The 18,951-nt window shown below is 41.1% G+C and overlaps 1 protein-coding gene across 7 annotated transcripts in view; it reads right to left on the bottom strand.

Annotated features, from left to right (window-relative positions):
- LOC125453359 (LIM and senescent cell antigen-like-containing domain protein 1) overlaps nt 1-18,951 on the bottom strand; it is a 123,654-nt gene that overhangs the window by 33,046 nt on the left and 71,657 nt on the right. For all 7 annotated transcript variants that reach the window (XM_048532828.2, XM_048532829.2, XM_048532827.2 and 4 more), the window contains exons 3-4: nt 16,203-16,269; nt 8,034-8,154 (exon numbers count right to left, since the gene is read on the bottom strand). In XM_048532828.2, the coding sequence (XP_048388785.2) occupies nt 8,034-8,154; nt 16,203-16,269 (188 nt within the window). The remainder of the gene's footprint in view (nt 1-8,033; nt 8,155-16,202; nt 16,270-18,951) is intronic.

Raw genomic sequence — 18,951 nt, 5'->3', positions numbered from 1 at the left:
ATCAATGCAGGAAATGATAATGACTGTAGCAGGGAGGGATAGAGGTAATATCCCACATATAATGATTTATATGTAATTTTGACATTTATTTTAAGTTCAGGTTTTTTTTGTGTCTGAAATTAATAATTAACTTGTACGTATTTTTATAGCACACTGATTTGTTTTACAACAGTTCAGGGGAGACTTATTGGTAGCTTACTGGAATTTTGTTTATTGGAAGATTTTATAACACAGCAGGTGGATAATTGTACCTCAAGGTTTCTGATAGAAATTTCTAGACAGGGAGATTTTGTATTTAAGACCTTGGGGGAAACACTCCTAGCTTGTTTCAGTATCTCAGTTTTAGGCAGTTCTACAAAGTCCTTACTTGGAGATGCATGCAAAGAGTGGCACTCTTCAGAAATGTGGAAAAAGGGGGAAACTGCATTACATTTCAGGAGTGAGTTCGACACAGTCTCAAACCAGAAGTGTTGACTTAAAATCTGAAAAGGTTTTGAAACAGTTGGTTTAAACTTAGGTATACGATAGCTCTAGGAATAACAGACGTACAAGTCCAGAAAGTAAAGTCATAGTTACTTAAATGTACAGAGGTGATACAGAAAAGGATTCCGGTGTGAGTATTGTGCAAAAGGTGTCGTTACTAGCGAGTTTTGAGAAGCCTTGTAGCCCAGATTGAGGTTCTGGATGTGGGTTTGCTCGCTGAGCTGAAAGGTTCGTTTTCAGACATTTCGTCACCATTCTAGGTATCATCAGTGCGCCTCCGGTGAAGCGCTGGTGTTATGTCCCGCTTTCTATTTATCTGTTTAGGTTTCCTTGGGTCGTTATTATTTGAACTTGTAAAGAGGTGATTTGGAATTAACATAAGAACATAAGAACTAGGAGCAGGAGTAGGCCATGCAGACCCTCGAGCCTGGCCCGCCATTTAATAAGATCATGGCTGACCTTTGAGACTCAGCTCCACTTACCTGCCCACTCACCATAACCCTTAATTCCTTTACTAATTAATGGAATTATACCTTTAATTATATGTTTAAAATGGTTTGAATTTGGCTTATTAGTAAATAGATTGGTTTATTCCATTTTATCTTCATTTGTTTTACTGAAAAAAATGCCTGATTATTCAAACCAGCTCTGCAACATTGGGTGCTTCTGTCTCAGTATGACAGGACCTTGTTAAAACCACAATAAAACATGAGCTTTTAACAAGATTTCAGTCTGGAATCTGTCCCATAACAACATGAACTTTGATCATAGTACAGAAGTTACAAGTCTAAGAACCAACCATCAGATGAAACTAGAGTTTTCAATAAGTATAAAACTAAAGGTTCTGTATCTGAATGCACATAACATTCAAAACGCATGAACCAAGAGCAGAAATAGAAATAAGTAAGCACAATCTAGTAGCTATTACAGAGAAAAAGTTACAATAATGGATTGGGACCTGGAATATTGAAGGACATCTAGGAATGACAGGAAAGTAACAGAAGGTGGATGGATAGTTTTGATAGTTACCGAAGTGATTAGCACCTCAAAGAAATATGACCCAAGTTCAGGAACCCAAAATGTGGAAGAAGTTTACTGTCAAATGAGAAATGATAAAGGCAAGAAGTCATTGAGAGTGGTTTTCAGGCCTCCTACCAATAACCATATGGTAAAGTATACCTTAAAGAAAGAAACAAATAGCTTGAAAGAATACACAGCAATAACCATAGATTTTATTCTACATATTGACTGGAAATGCCAAATTCGCAAAGGTAGCCTTAATGAAGGATTCACAGAACATTTTCAGGTTAGTTTCTTAGAATAAGATATCTTGGAGCTGACCAGAGAGCAGTGTACAATAGGCCTGATACCGCGCAAAGGAACATGATTAATTACTGAAATCACAGTGAAGGAACCCCCAGATTCCAGAATAGGAATGCATTTTAAGTTCAGTTTGAGGAAGAGCAAGGTGTAGATCCAAGATTATATTTATCATATTTAAATAAGGGGCATCATGACAATATGAAAGCAGAGCTGGCCAAAGTGAATAGGTAAATTAGGTTAAACGAGAAGTCAAGTGGGAGGTAGTGGCAGACACTTAAGAAGGTTATTTGAGAATACATAGCATTGATCCTTTTCAACGAGTAAGAAATCCAAAGAACAGACCCAGTATTCACAATTAATTAGAAATAGAAAAGATAGTATCAAACAAAAAGTTTTTTAAAAAGGTGGCAGAACATGGAAAACGGCAAAAAAAAGACCAAAAATTTCTTGAGGAGGGACAATTTATTGTACAAAGTAATGCCAACCAGAAACACAAGAACAACAAAAGTTTCTAATGAATGTTTTAACAACAGACTTAACAAGGTAACTGTAGAAAGTGAGGCTGTAAAATTAAGAATGGAAAATAAGGAAATGACATATGACTTGAACAGGTATTTTGCATGTCATCAGTGCAGATCAAAAATCAAAAATTGGACGGGGAGGGACTCAGAAAAATCACTATTACCAAAGAGATGAAACTGAGCAAATTATTGGAGCTACGGCCTGACATGTGCCTGGATACTGATGGGCTTCATTTTAGGGTCTTTAAAAGAACTGAGAAGTAAGGTGGCATGTTGCTGTTAATTTTCCAAAACTTCCTTGACTCAAAGACCTTCATATTAGACTGGAGGATAGAAAACGTAATTCCCCTATTCAAAAAGGGGGGGGACAGAAAGCAGGAAACCATAGAAAAATGTTAGAAGCCATTAGGAGTAGCTGCCATTGTACCAGATGGCCATAGGACTGCTCTTACTGGAGAGACACAACCACTGGTAGTGGTTTAACCAAAGGGTTAGGGTTGGGAAGACGGGACCATCCTGGTGAACTGGACCGGTGTGGAAATTTAATCTGCACAGTTGGCATCATTCTGCATTGCAAACAGCTGTGCAGCCAACTCAGCTCACAAGTTATTAAAGAAGTTAGAGTGGAGCTCTTTGATAAATTCAAGGTAATCAGGTAGAACTTACATGGATTTGTCAAAGGGAAAGGGCAGAGTGGACTTATATTCTTAATAATTTGACCATGGTATCCAAACACATGTTCTAAAAATGTTAATGTGAGGTATGTATTTATTGCCTCCATTTAGTAGCCAAAAGCAGGTGGTGGCAGATCTCTTTCAGCTTTTACAGCTCTTAAGGTTATGATGTTTCTACAATAATATTAGATGAAGGATCTGAGAATTCCATCCAAGCACTGTGAAGAAATAGCATTTTCTGTCAAATTTATACACTGAGAAATTTGGAGGGGTGATTTAGAAAATGGTGTCCCCATAACACTGCCGCCTTAGGCCTGGTGAGTGAGGTTCCAGAAAAGGAAAATTCTCTCAATGGAACCTTTGTGATCCACTGCAGTCACTTAACTGTATTATGTCAGTGGTGGCTATTGAAACAGGCAGCATTGGCATGTTTAAAAGCAAAACTAACTGCATGTTAGTTTCTTGAATGTTGCTGTGGGTGCACTCAGGTGAGTGGCATGCAATCCATCACATTGCTGACAGGAACCTAGTTGACAGCAAAGAGACGCTCATCGAGGAACCAGACTCTACCCTGTTCTTGCACCCACAGCGCTGACAGGACTGATCAAGTACAGCTTTTAGATTACAGTGACCTCTATAGGTTTTGACTGTAGAGGAATAGCAAAATAATTCCAGCTGAAGGCCAACAGAAAATGGTTCGGCTCTTGTTGAATGCTTTAAGAGTACTTACCACTAGAATAATTTAATATTATTTACTAGTTGAATTGTTCCAAAACCATTTCATTTAGACATAACAGTGGAAACCAATCAGCATGAAAGGAAATAGCACAGAATCTTGTTTCTATTCTGAGACACTGCATACTATAACAGATAAGTTGCATAGTTACTGTGCTGTAAACAAATCTTATAGCTCATAGGCAAAATGTTATAAGTTGGATAAGCACCTAGACAAGCAGTGATTCTCCATTTTTAAGTTATAAGTCAATAGGACAGCAGAACAGATCAGGCTATTTTTATTCCATTGTTGGAGTGACATCTCATAGGCTGAAGGACACCTACAGACATGTAGCAGCCTTGAGAGGGATTATCTCGGGCCTAGAAAACTAGTTTATTATTTCTAAGTCATCTTATGATTTAATTCAAGGTTGTAAATCTGTTATTAGTCAACATTATAAGCCTGAGAAAAATCACGTGTGGATAATTGTCGGTAGAATTGTTGTTGATAGATTAGGAATCTTTTATTTTGAAAATAATAAGTCTGATCATTGCTTCACTTGTTTGGCATAATCGTTGTCCAGAATACAGAGCCAAATGTTACCTGCCAATTAGAAGTTCAAGCCTGGACTTATTCTTGTTGGAAGTCTGCATAGAGAAATAATACTGCAGCTGTAGCCAAGTACGCAAATCAAAGGAATGAATGAAACTTAGTTATGTGGAATCATCTGTGTACACTCCCATCAACAAGGCAGCAGAACATGTTCTGACCGAGGATACTCAATTAAACACTGCCTCAGTATGAAGCACAGCTTCCCATATCTTTCCTCAGCTCTTGCATCGAGGTTTCCAGATTGCAATGACATTTGGGCCTAAGCAGAATCTAAAGAGAGAAGGCTAAGGAAAGTTTGGGGTTTTATATAGTGGCATTCTTGATCTTGGAAAGCCACAAATGTCTCATTTAACAATGAAATATGTTACTTTTCTAAAATAGTAAAAAAAATGGCAGCTGGTATGTGCAGATCTTGTCCCACAAACAGCAATTTAATAAAGAAAAGATAACCTATTTTGGTGATGTTGGTTGAAGGATAATTGCTGACCAGGATATTATTGAAATGCGGTGGCAATATCACTGGACTAGTAACCAGAAGTACAGTGATGCTCTGGGGGTATGAATTCGAATCCCACAATGGCAGATAAATTCAATAAAATCTGATCTTAAAAAGGTTAGTACATGATGACCACGTAACCATTGGTGACTGGTGTAAAAACCCATCTTTAGCTCAAAGGGTTTATGTGTAATTGACTCTTAACTATCTTGCTGGGCCATTTCAGATGATGCTCATTTCAAGAAGAAAGAGCATTGCTTTGTTCTCCTTTGAAGATTTTTGTGCGATCTTTCAGTTACCCAAGGCGGCTCACTATAACCTCTCAATTGCACCTTTAATGTTGCAGCACAGGTGTAAAAGCCTATTTCCTGTGCTCTGTTCTCTGATCGTGTGCTTTGGTTTCTGAAGTGGGATGTGGGGGATTAAAGGGGTGTCCATCAATGTTAGTTAAATGGATCTTTAAGTCCTTCAACAGGATTTCACTTAAGAGCTAACAAAAGTAACACAGACTCAGTGACAACTTATTCATGTATGAACATACGAATTGGGCCATTTGGCCCCTCGGCCCCTCAAGCCTACTCTGCCATTCAATAAGACCTTGGCTGGTCTGCTAGTTTTTCCAAATTCCACATTTGTATCTTCCCCTTTGATTTCCTTGCCTAACAAAATTCCATCTGCCTCTGCCTTGAAAATGTTCAACAATCCCCACTTTCACTGCATTCAGAGGCAGAGTTTGCAAGTCTGACAGAAAGAAAATTCTTTTTAACTGTCTTAAATGAGCAAACTTGAGTTTGATATTGACTTAAAATTTAATATTAATTGTACTGACTTATAGGGCAATTGACTAGATGCGGAGTCAGAGTGTCAGGACAACAATTATTTATTCAAAGTGACAGGATGGGGAGAAGAGCAGAAAATCTGCTCATAGATCATGTTTGGGGATAAATCTGAGATTGAAATGGGAAATTATGACATTATTCACTTTAGATACAAACACCAGAGCTTTTCCTAAATGGTGAAAAGATTGACACTGCAGTGTGCTGACAAATTTAGGGATTATAATAGAGCCAATTACTGTGAATATGGGAGGCCTGAAATAAAAATACAAACTGCTGGTAAAACTCAGCATGTCTGGCAACATTTGCAGAAACAGAAAAGGCAGTTAACATTTAGAATCCTCTAAGTCTTCTTCAGGGCCAAAGTTCAATTCAAGTTATTGCAAGTGGTTGCACAGTGCTATGTAAGTCAATGTTGAATGTAGAAGATGAAACGTGATTTAATTGAAGTGATTAAAATGATTTCTTGTGAGGACACCTAGAGGGGTACTGTTTCCTTTGGTGGAAGAGCCCAGCATGATGCCACAACCTTAAAATTAAAACCATTCTGTTCAAGAAGGATGCCAGATTGCACTTCTTCATGTAAAAGATGAAGGAATCTGGAATTCTCTTCCCCAAAAAGCTATAGATGTTAGTTATTTGAAAATTTCAAAACTGAGATTGACCAATACTTGTTAGGCAAACAGTATTTGGAGTTAGGCTAAGATAAAATTCAACGACAATAATAGCTCAAAAGACTAAATGGCCCACTTCTGTTCCTACAATCCCACAATCTTTTTTGGGTGGGGAGAGCTATCACGAAGTTATGTTTGGATTTACAAAGTTTGGGCATCATTTCATGGCACGATTGGGTAATGCCAATATTACTAATCGTTGAGAGAAGGCTCAAACTACTGCAATTGGACAGTTAGATTACCTTGGGAAATCTTGTACATGGTTGTCTAGGCTCTAGTTCACAGGTATACTGAACAGCTTTGCAAAGACAACAGCAAACTTGATTCATAGGTCTTCTGCACTAAATTTAATATGTTGTCAGGGCCTGTAATCTCGTGTGTCCAGTGCACCCAATAGCTTCCTCATGACAAGTTGAGTATTCCAAATTGCCAGTGTCAAGCCTACGATAATGGTGGGACTCCAGAAGTGATGGAAAAGGACGGTCTATGTTAGACATTTCAACATAAATGGGTGAAAACAAGAGAAAGAAATATGCATTTATAAAGTATTTTCAGATCATTTTGATGGCCTCAAATCTTTCACAGCCAATTAGATACTTCTGATGGCCTCTCAGAGTTATAGTATAGTCAACTGTCTACATATGAAATTATTGCCAAGTTCCATTAACACACACCAATAAAATGAATTCATTTATATTCTATCGGCTGAGTTGGCCCAGACACCAGCAGAACACCCATACTCTTCTTCAAACAGTGCAACTTGTTATTTTATAGAAGGTATGCACTGGTTCAGTTAACCACTGGATCCAAATAATAATTCCTCTAAAAACGAAGCACTGCTTGAGCAATGCAGTAAAATGTTAACCGAGATTGTATGCTTTAAGTCTCTGCTGTGGGTCAAGTATCTATTAGGTATTTTATTATTTAATCTATTCTGAGATGTTGTTGTTATTACATACTTCTAGAACAGATGGATCCAGGATTTCTAGCTCAGGAGGTAGGGATGCTATCAATGGGGAGACCGAGTAGGGAATATAAGACACCCACTTGTCATTTATTTTTTTTTAAAATGAAGTAAGCTTCAATTCCAGGAAAAGCTGAATCATTGTTGTAGATACTTTTGAATCAATTTGTTCAGAGATGTTATTGCATTCCTTTAGAGGCAGATAGGGCTTGAATCTGGACCTCCAGTCTCAGAGGTAGGGACACCAGAAGTAGGCTACAAGAGCCCTTCTGTATGAATTTATTATTCAGTGTATATTAATTATATGCAAGTGAAGGTTATCAATTGAAGATTCACTTCTATTCATATAAATAGAATCAGATTGAAACTGTGATTGTTAAATAAATGCTTGTAAAAGATGTGTAAGATAAATTCGAGTCCTAATGTTCATCACCTGGTTTTCTATAGAACGTAATAGAACACTTATAATCTCCTGACTCAGAGGCAAGTGGGCTACCTCCGAGTTAAGACTGATCACTATTTAAAGTGAGGGAAAATACAACGCAGGTAATCAATACAAATCTGCGAGACTGATTCTGAAATGTTGTGGCAACTACAACAAAATATGAGTCAAATGATCTTCTCATGTGGCAGAATTCTGTACTTCTGGTGACAACCACGTGTAAGTTGGGTCTACATAGCAAAACCTGATGTAAACATAAACTGAAACGTAAAAGGGCTATCAAATATACTAACCTGCCAGCATTCTTCACAAATCCAATATCAGCAAGAATCTGTTGGCAGAGATCACAACAAAAACACTCTGGGTGCCAGCTGTTGTTCATAGCTTTAATCACACGGCCAATGATGAACTCACCTGTAACAAAAGGCCAAATTTTGAGATAATATCCAACCATCACCCCAATCTTGATCTTTGGTTAGAGCTATATAGAACATATTAATAGTGCTGTTGTCTAAACTGGTCGAGTCTTGAAGATATATAGGACATTGGTACGATCCTGTTTTCTAGACAGATTATTTTTAAATGGCAGCACAAGTCTTCTTACGGCAAGCACTTTATAATGGTACATATATCAAACTTTAAAATAGTTTTGATAAACAGTCAATCTAAAACGTTAACAGCAGTTTCTCTGTCACACATGTTGCCGGTATTTCAGATTTCCAGCATTCATAGCTTTTGCGTCAAACTTTGAAAGTATTCGACAATTGTAATAAAGGACTAGAAGGTTAATGACTAGTTCCTTCTCTCTATAAATCACCACCTCAAAAATGCACAGATAAGAAAAAAAAAGTCAAAAATTATAGGACTCAAAACAATGGTACTAAGAATTCAAATCTTTCAGCTGCACACGACAATGCATAAGTTGTAACTGATCGGGCGTGATCAGTTATTGTAATCACTGGGAAATATATCATTAGCAGACTGTGTTTCCATGATTATAACTGAGACTAAAAGGAAGTGCGACAGCAAATTAGAAACTGGGACCTGAATTAAGGCAGCTTGGAGTGTTTTGGGCCAGCAGAAATCCTGTTAGATTTATCGGCCCTAAAATGATTGGAGTATAACGCATTGCAAATGGAAAAGTAACATAAATAAAAGTGGGTGGGCAGGTCTTAGAGCTGAAGAGAAAAGAGAAAAATAAAAAAAATCAAAAGCATGAGGCCCATTTGACTCCAATAAATACAGACTTTATCCCAACCGTGTGATCATGGAGAAAAACTGCGAGAATGCACAAAAACAAGAAAGGGAAAACGAAAGTAAATGTATGCACAAGAAAAAGGAGGAAAGATTGTGGGTGAGAGAATAAGAATGTGACACCAGAATATGGGGAGAGAACTTATGAAAGAGAGAAGAGAGAGACAACAAATAAGGCAGCACATGAGAAAGAGAGACCATGAAAATGGAAAAGAGGAAATGAAAAAGAGAATATGCATGCAGGAGGGAATGTGGGACTGACAGAAACAGGAGTAAGTGCACATGCATGAGAGTCTGGGAGAGACAGAAAGCACAGAAAGAACGCATGACAGAGAGAATGCTTGACAGCTTGCATTGTAGAGAATGCAGAAGAATGCGACAGGCACAGCCCAGAAGGGCAGCAAGGGGAAACAGAATCACAGAATACAGAGACAGAGACAATCAAAGCAAATTAAAGCAAGATAGAATTATTTAATTGGAATGGGGGAAGGAAGTGCAAGAGTGCCATGAAATGCAAGATTATGGGACAGCAGGATTGGAGAATGTTAAAGCATTAATTTGGGGGGAGGCAGTATGGGGAATAAATTTGTTTGAGAGATGCTGTTTCCTGGGATAATCTTCCTTTCCAGGTACGGGAGCAAGGATTGACCAGGATTTATAAAAAAACTGTTCAAAAGCAAATAGATGTTGGAAATCTGAAATTAAAAGAAACACAGCAGGCCTGGCAATGTCTGTGGGGAAAGAAAGAATGTTAATGGTTTGGTCAGAATAACAGACCATAGAGTTTCTCCAGCACTTTGTTTCCACCGTAAAATTGTCCAATATCAGAGGGTAAGATGAAAACCAGACCTTGTTGCACATTAGTAGGTAAGTATGCAAACAGGGTAGTTTACAGGAGGCGGCAAACAAGACAATATGTGGAGTGAGATGAGATTATTTGCTGGAATGTAAAAATGTTGGTGGGAGGAAGTACATTACAGCTGTAAGAATACAACCCGATTTCCTTTCACTAAAACATTTACTGACAGAACTAATAACTCACCTCCTTTCAGCCAAAGATAGTTGCTGTTTGACAAAAGCAATTTGGACAGAGGCTGCCCACAGTGATTCCATTTAAATTCATGTTCACTTTAGATCAAGTTTAGCAGTTAGAAAAAGAAACCAAAAACAATATCTATAAAATATTAATAAATCTATTATTTTAATCTCTCCTGGGACATGGGTGTTGCCAGCATTTATTACCCATTCCCAGTTATCCTTAAAAAGGTGGTGGTGGGTTGCCTTCGTGAACTTCTGGAGGCCATGATCGGTAACTAGATCCACAATGGCAATAGGGAGGGAATTCCAGGATTTTGATTCAGTGACAGTAAAGGAATGGTAATGTATTTCCAAGTCAAGATGGTAAGGAGCGTGGAGGGGAACGTGGTGGCTGTGTTTCCATGTATCTGGTGCTCTCTTTCTTCTAGACTGAAGTGATCATGGATTTGGAAGGTGCTGTCTAAAGAGTCTGGGTGAATTTCTACAGTGCACTTTGCAAATTGTGCACACCATGCTATTGACCACCAAAGCTCAGTAGGAGTGCATGTGGTGCCAATCAAACAGGCTGCTTTGTTCTGGATGGTGTCAAGCTCAGGTGTTGCTGGAGCTACAATCATCCAGTCAACTGGGGAATATTTCATCCCACTCCTGACTTGTGGATGATGGATTGGCTTTGGGGAGTCGGGGAGTCAGGAAGCGAGTTACTCACTGCGGTATCCCTAGCCTCTGACCTGCTCTTGTAGTCACTATGTTTATATGGGAGTCCAGATGAGTTTTTTTTCCCCCCCCCAACAGCAACTCCCAGGATGTTGACATTGGGGAACTCAGTGATGGCAACACCATTGAATGTCAATGTGTGGCAGTTAGATTGTCTCGTCTGAGAGGTCATGGCCTGGAATGTGTGTGGCATGCATGTTACTTACTAATTGTCAGCCCAAGCCTGAATATTGTCTAGATCTTGTTCTATTTAAACATAAACCACCTCAGTATCTGAAGAATTGTAATTAGTACTGAATATTGCACAATGGTCAGCAAGCATCACCACTTCTTACCTCATGATTAAGTTGCAACTGCCATCATACACAAAATTTCCTTAGTTCTAATATTCTCAATGATGCATTGATGTTTATGCTCTCTGTAAAATATTAACTTTCAAAGCCCTTCATGGCTTCAGCCCCCAATCTCTCATCTCCATCTGCCCTCAGATCCATTCATTCCCTCAAATGGCTGTGAACATGTAAGTAACAGGTTACCCTCAATAATCATTAAGTGCTTTGATTCATGTCTCAGAAACCTAAGGCAAAGAATCAGTCTCTGCAGTGTTATTACAAAAATACATTTTTAATATTATTGAACTACAAAAAGGTTACTGACATAATTGGTACATGCCCACATATTTAGAAAGTAATTCCATATGGAGTGTATCTTTGCATTGCAATTTTTCAATGGATGACGCAATGGCTACTATTTCTATTCATTTTGGAGACACAAGTAGATGAGCTCTATTCAGTATCAAATCATAACAGCGCACAGTAATTATAAACTTGACTATTATCCACATTAAATCCAGATATTCTCTGAAAATGGATTTGTGCTTATATTGTGATACAGTACTGAGGCATTTAAGCTGTGTGAGGCTTCTTGGTGTAAAGCTAACGTAGGGACTAAAGCAAATTACATCCCCTTCTTCATGTATGTCCAACACAGCTGTCCAATCAATTCTACCTTTCCACAAGTTTGACAGATCAAAGCAGTCAATATATTACAGACATTTTTAGATCCTATGAAGATATATCAGAACAAAGGATATCAGCAAACTGACTTGCACAATGCGGTGTGTCAAGCTTGAGTGTTGCTGGAGACACCCATCCTTACTTTATGTGATTATTAACTTGATTGCTATTTTGTTGTAAATAAACGAAATTTGAGGGGAAAAAAGCACCCAAAAATGTCAAATATCCTGCAATTCAAAAGCCTGGCTTTTGGAACACATTACAACCCATTGTCCAGGAGTGAAGACCTACATAACAAGGTGTAGAGCTGGATGAGCACAGCGGCCAAGTAGCATCTTCGAAGCACAAAAGCTGATGTTTTGGGCCTCGACCCTTCACCAGAAAAGGGGAAGGGCAAGAGGGTTCTGAAATAAATAGGGAAAGACGAGGAGGCGGATCAAAGATGGACAGAGAAGATGGGGGAGAGGAGACAGACAAGTCTAAGAGCCAGTACAGGGAGGGGATAGGTCGGTCCAGGGAGGACAGACAGGTGAAGGGGGCGGGTTGAGGTTAGTATGTAGGAAATGGGGGTGTGGCTTGAGGTGGGAGAAGGGGATAGGTGAGAGGAAGAACAAGTTAGGGAGGTGGGGACGAGCTGGGCAGGATTTGGGATGTGGTGGGGGGAGGGGAGATTTTGAAGCTGGTGAAATCCACATTGATACCATTGGGCTGCAGGGTTCCCAAGCGGAATGTGAGAGTTGCTGTTCCTGCAACCTTCGGGTGGCATCATCGTGGCACTGCAGGAGGCCCAGGATGGACATATCATCTGAGGAATGAGAAGGGGAGTTGAAATGGTTTGCGACTGGGAGGTGCAGCTGTTTATTGCAAACCGAGCGCAGGTGTTCTGCAAAGCGGTCCCCAAGCCTCTGCTTGGTTTCCCAAATGTAGAGGTAGCCACACCGGGTACAGTGGAAGCAGTATACCACATTGGCAGATGTGCAGGCAAACATCTGCTTGATATGGAAAGTCTTCTTGGGAGCTGGGATGGGGGTGAGGGAGGAGGTGTGGGGTGTAGCACTTCCTGCTGTTGCAGAGAAAAGTGCCGGGTGTTTTGGAGTGGGAGGGGAGTATGGAGCAGACAAGGGAGTCACGGAGAGACTGGTCTCTCCAGAAGGCAGACAAGGGTGGGGATGGAAAAATGTCTTTGGTGGTGGGGTCGGATTGTAGATGGAAGTGTCGGAGGATGATGCGTTGTATCCGGAGGTTGGTGGGGTGGCACGTGAGGACGAGAGGGATTCTTTTTGGTTGTTATTGCGGGAACGGGGTGTGAGGATGAGTTGCGGGAAATGCAGGAGACACGGTCAAGGGCATTCTCGACTACTGAGAGGGGAAAGTTGTGGTCCTTTAAAAATGAGGACATCTGAAATGTATTGTCTGGCATATTTTGCAGGAAGGTGGGTGGGAAGAGGTGTATTCTAGGCAGCTGTGGGAGTCGGTGGGCTTGAAATGGATATCGGTTTCTAGGTGGTTGTCCGAGATGGAGACAGAGGGGTTCAGGGAGGTGAGTGAGGTGTTGATAGATAGTCCTGGTGAACTTAAGGTTGGGGTGGGAGGTGTTGGTGAAGTGGATGAACTGTTTGAGCTCCTCATGGGAGCATGAGGTGGTGCCGAAACAGTCAATGTAACAGAGGAAGAGGTGGGGTTTAGGGCCAGTGTAGGTATGGAAGAGGGACTGTTAAACTACAAAAAGGCAGGCATAGCTTGGGCCCATGCAGTTACCCATGGCCACCCTCTTTGTCTGTAGGAAGTGGGAAGAATTGAAAGAGAAGTTGTTGAGGGTGAAGACGCGTTCGACTATGCGGATGAGGATGTCAGTGAAATGGGACTGGTCAGGCCTGCGGGACAGGAAGAAGCAGAGAGCCTTTAGGCCATCTGCATGGGGAATGTAGGTGTATAAGGGCTGGACGTCCATTGTAAAAGTGAGGTGTTGGAGACCGGGGAATTGCAAGTTCTGGAGGAGATGGAGGGTGTGGGTGGTGTCACAGACGTAGGTATGGAGTTCCTGGACCATGGGGGAGAAATTGGAATCTAGATAGGTGGACATGAGTTCGGTGGGGCAGGAGCAGGTAGAGACAATGGGTCAACCAGGGCAGGCAGGCCAGGTTGGTGGATTTTGGGAAGGAGATAGAAGTGGGCGGCGCAGGGTTGGGGGACAATGAGGTTGCATGCTGTGGGTGGGAGGTTGGTGGGGTGGCACGTGAGGACAAGAGGGATTCTTTTTTGGTTGTTATTGCGGGGACGGGGTGACAAGATTGTGGATGGTTTGGGAGATGATGGTTTGGTGCTCGGGGATGGGGTCATGATCTGGGGTGGGGTGAGTAGTTGGTGTCAGAGAGTTGGCGCCTGGCCTCAGCGATGTAGAGGTCAGTATGCCATACTACAACTGCACCTCCCTTGTCCGTGGGTTTGATGGTGAGGTTGGGATTGGAGCGGAGGGCAGCATGTTCTGCGGGGGGAGAGGTTGGAGTGGGTGAAGAGGTTGAGGCGATTGATGTCTCGACAGCAGTTGGAGATGAAGTAGTCGAGGGAGGGTTGGAGGCCTGGGGGTGGTGTCCAGGAGGAGGGGGTGTGTTGGAGGAGGGAGAAGGGGTCAGGAGAGGGAGGGTTAGGCTCACAGTTAAAGAAGTAAGCATGGAGGCAGAGGCGGCGGGAAAACTGCTCAATGTCCAAACGTGACTGATATTCATTGATGTGTGGGTGGAGGGGGACAAAAGGTGCGCGCCTTGCTGAGAACTGACTGTTCATCCTCAGTAAGGGGGAGGTCTGGAGGGATGGTGAAGACTCCGCAGGGCTCAGTGTGGCTGTCTCCTCTGGAGCTGCAGGCTGTGGGCAGAGTGATGTTGACGTTGCCTGTGGGCGGGGTTGCGCCGGCGTCGGCGGCAGTAGCGGTGACGGTAGTGTCTGTGGTGTTGGTTTCGGAGATGGAGGCGGTGGCTTCAGCAGCGATGGTGTTCGCGGTCCCAGAAGTGGTGTTCCTGGCGGTGGCGGATGTGACATCATCTGTGGGTTCTCCGACAGTGGCCTCATGACCAATGGCAGCGGGCACACTGTGGGGAAGGTCCTGGGTACGGCTGGGGTTTTGGGAGGTGGAGGAATCCCATTTTGGGTGGATGGCACCAGTAAGTTTATTGTACTTACGGTTTTTAGTGTCCAATAAAGCAGAGTAGAATTGCGAGGTCAGGCTGAGGATCCTACGAAGAATAAAGAACAGGAGGGTTCCTTTGCAGGTCTGGGAGAGGGAGGGTCTCAGCTGGGGTAAGCTTGATTGTAGTGCCTGGAGATGCAGGTGCACTGCTGCGAGTGTCTGTTTCAGGAGTCGCAGGGAGAAATGGTTCTGAAGGGTCTCAATGTTCTGAATGTAGATATTGTAATGGTTGGGGCCAAATTGGGAAGGCTTGAATGAGGACTGTAGTCCATTGGGGATGATCTGGTTCCGTAGCCAGGTAGTAAGAAATGTGATGTGGCTGTAGTACCTGGTTTGCTTTAGGATGTGGTCGAGTAGTTTCAGGGCTGAAGAGATTACGAGAGAGTTGCAGTGGGACAGACATCCCCTGAGGTTTGTCCAGAGGGAGGAAGGCAACTTCTTCAGGTTAGGCATCCTTAGAAGAGGCTTCACAGTGGGGTTAAAATTGTATCAGAGATAATAGGAAGTGAATCAGAGATAACAAGGTGTAGAGCTGGATGAACACAGCAGTCCAAGTAGCATCATAGGAGCAGGAAAGCTGACGTTTCGGGCCTCGACCCTTCATCAGAAATGGGGGAGGGGAAGAGGGTCATCAGAAATGGGGGGGGGGGGGGGGGAAGAAGGCGGTCATCAGAAATGGAGGGGGGGGGAGGGGGAGGAGGGAAGAGGGTCATCAGAAATGGGGGAGGAGAAGACCTACAGTTGTGCTAACGAACACTTAATCCCCCATGGAATTGGGCAACTGACCCAAGTATATTAAAATTAACGCTATATCTGAACTTGTATTTTTGCCCCACAGGCTTAACCTGATTGAAGTAAAATACTTTCACCATTGTTCCTTCAGGATTTTCAAGAAAAGTGCTCCAAAATCTCCCTGTTGTTTTGTAGGCAAGTGTTCAGTGAAAATGGGAGCACTTTCAAAATGTTCAAAACTTACAACCATTTATAAATGCAAACTTCTCCCCAATGCTAATGGAGGAGCGTGATTCACACCTTAGTTCAGCATGACTAATTGAAGCCTACACTCTGCAGCAACTGACTGAAGGCCACTCATGCAGTATAACTGAAAGGGTTTTATGTACACTTAATAAAGCAAGGATTAAAATTAAGAGGTAGTAAGTGATTAAATGCATACAGTTAGGGCTACAGAAATGTAAACAAGAAAGACAGAGCTTTAATTAACTGTTGTATATAGAATATTGTTGAACACTCACCACACTGATGACAACAGGGGGCAAAAAGCATCTGAAAATCATGCTCACAGTATTTTCGCCCTTCAAACTGGAAGTAAAAATACATGAAAAAGTAGTTATTTTATACTAAGCATCATGAGTCCTAATTTTAAAAGCATATTTTCTAACAAATAAAAACATCAACCTTTAACTGATACAGCAAGATTATAGGAGGAAACATTAGAAAAATAAGATTTCCATTTATATAGTATGTTTTATGATGAATGGAGGTCACAGTCAGTTAAGTACTTTTAAAATATAGTCACTGTTGTAATGTGAGAAATTCAGCAGGCAATTTTTAATAACAGCAAATGATAACAAACGGACAATATTCTGATGCTTGCATACTCAATATAGGTGAGGACATCAGGAATAATCACCCTGCTATTCTTTTAAAAGAGTGGCTACCAAAAAGACCAGACAGAACATCGGTTTAATGCATCACCTGAAAAGGTGGCAGTTCTGACATTACAGCACTGGAGTTCAAGCTCCAGCCTGGATAGCAACTTTTATGCAGCTTTAGTGTGGTGTAAAAAACAGAAAAGCAGTACATGGTGGTGTTTTAAGAAAAACTTGACACTGATCCACACAAAGATATTAGGACAGCTTAAAATAGTTGGTTATCACACCCAATGAATGGGTAGAAATCAGAAAGCTGCTCGATCAGATCTGGAGTCAGGCAGGGCTGCCCACTCTCTCCTGCCTTGTTTGGGTGTTGTACAGAGCCCTTTGCTGAGTTCATCGGGAAGGATGAGCTTGAGAGAGGTGACTGCCAGGCGGATCATTGAAAGCAGCAAGACAACTTCAGTAGTAGTAGGAACTGCAGAATCTGAGATAACAAGGCGCAGAGCTGGATGAACACAGCAGGCTGAGCAGCAAAGCTTCTGAAGAAGGGTCTAAGCCCTTCATCCAGCTCTACACCTCGTTGCCTCAGACAACTTCAGTAGGCTGTTATAAAGAAGCATGTTGCATACTAACAGTGTGAAGAGGAGGAGAAATTCTTGAAACACGTAAAAGTGATAATTCTTGATCAGTTTGCTTTCCAACTCACTGGAGGAAGCACATAATGTTAGATCTACTTCTGGAAAGTGAAACAAAGCAAATGGAGCAGGTTTTATTGAGAAGCATTGGTGGATAGTGACAATGTCATCATCATTGGGATTGAAACAGTTATGGAGAATAACAAAAAGCAAACAAAAAGGCCACACTAAAAAGTAATGTTTACAGTTAATTGAAAGAGACGCTGGCCAACTTAGGTTAGAGTAACTATTTGGTAGACAAAAGAGTGATCAATCAATGAGGCACCTTCAAAATGAGACTGAATACAGTGGACACATTCCCACAAAGAAAAGGTATCCTGAGGCTATGTGGCTTTCTGTATAACTGAACATATAGAGATTAAAACAAAACTGAAAAGAAAGACGCTACACTGAATGTGATATTCATAATTTAGCAAAACAGAGAAAGTAGAAACTACAGGGAGGAGCTATAAAAAGGAATGAAAAGCAGAGTTAGGATCGGCAATAAATTGCTGGAAAAACTCAGTAGGTCTGGCAGCATCTGTAGAGAGAAAAACAATTAACGTTTTGAGTCCAGTGACCAGAATGATTCTGACAAAAGGTCATTGGATTCAATGTAAAATCTGTTGTTCTCTCTAATGAAGTTGCCAAACCTACTGAACCTTTCCAGCATGTTCTGTTTATGGGTTTCCAGCATTAGTAGTTCTTTGATTTTACTTTAGGGTTAAGGAAAGATTTTCTCTAAACATTGAAGACTGGAAGGATGGACAAAGGAAGCACGCGAGAAATTGAGAACCTAAAACAAGATCTTCTCTTGGAGGCAAAGGGCCTGATATAGACTTCACTCAAGACTGCTATCAATGTCACAGGCATGGTGGTAGCAGTAATAATTTAATAGCATAAAAATAAACCAGAGGAAATTATAAGGTTCGTAGTTGTCACCATAGAAAGGTCACTTGGTGCAGATGGGATGCACCCCATGATATTGAGAGGTGCATGGATGGAAACTACATATACCATAGTCACAAGGTATTAATCCTTCTTAAATGGGGGGGCAAGTGCCATAAATGATTTCATATGTTACACCTCTGTTCAAAGAGGTAGGGTGTGGGGAGGGAACAAACTTGGCAATTTTGGGTACTCAGCTTAATGTGTGGGAAGTTTATAAAGGCAATAACTGGGACAAAATTAAGTAGCATTCCGAAAATAATGGACAGCTCAAATTTTCTAAACTAAATTTTCAATCATTTTTGGCAAACTGGATTAAAAGGTATTTTGAAAGATCTTGGAATGGATTGATGAAATCATCCAAACTGATATTGTGTATTGTGGTACTTAATCAAATGTTTTCACATTATACACATTTACAGAGTTAAATGTTTTTGGGTTTAAAAAGGGCAGTGGCAATTTAAATTGATTAAGGGTAGAAAACAGAGTCATGGTGGATGGTCACTTTCAGTTGGGATGTGGTGTTCCTCATGCTGTTTTTGACACAGGTTAATGACACAGATGTAGGTACAAAGTGCATAATTTTACAGTTTGGAGATGGCACTGAAATTTGAGAATTACAATAAACAAAGATTTCAGGTGGTCAGAATGGCAAAATGGGCAGGTACTCTTGATGTAAAATTTTGGTAGGAAGAAAAATAAATTAAAATGGTACAATTTTAGGTGGGGAGTGGAGAATCAGGAACAGAAATTTGGGTATGTAA

Source organism: Stegostoma tigrinum, chromosome 6, assembly GCF_030684315.1.
Source record: "Stegostoma tigrinum isolate sSteTig4 chromosome 6, sSteTig4.hap1, whole genome shotgun sequence".
In the NCBI taxonomy this organism is placed as follows: Eukaryota; Metazoa; Chordata; class Chondrichthyes; order Orectolobiformes; family Stegostomatidae; genus Stegostoma; species Stegostoma tigrinum.
The sequence above is the reverse complement of the archived record's forward strand: the minus strand, read 5'-3'. Positions and strand labels throughout refer to the sequence as shown.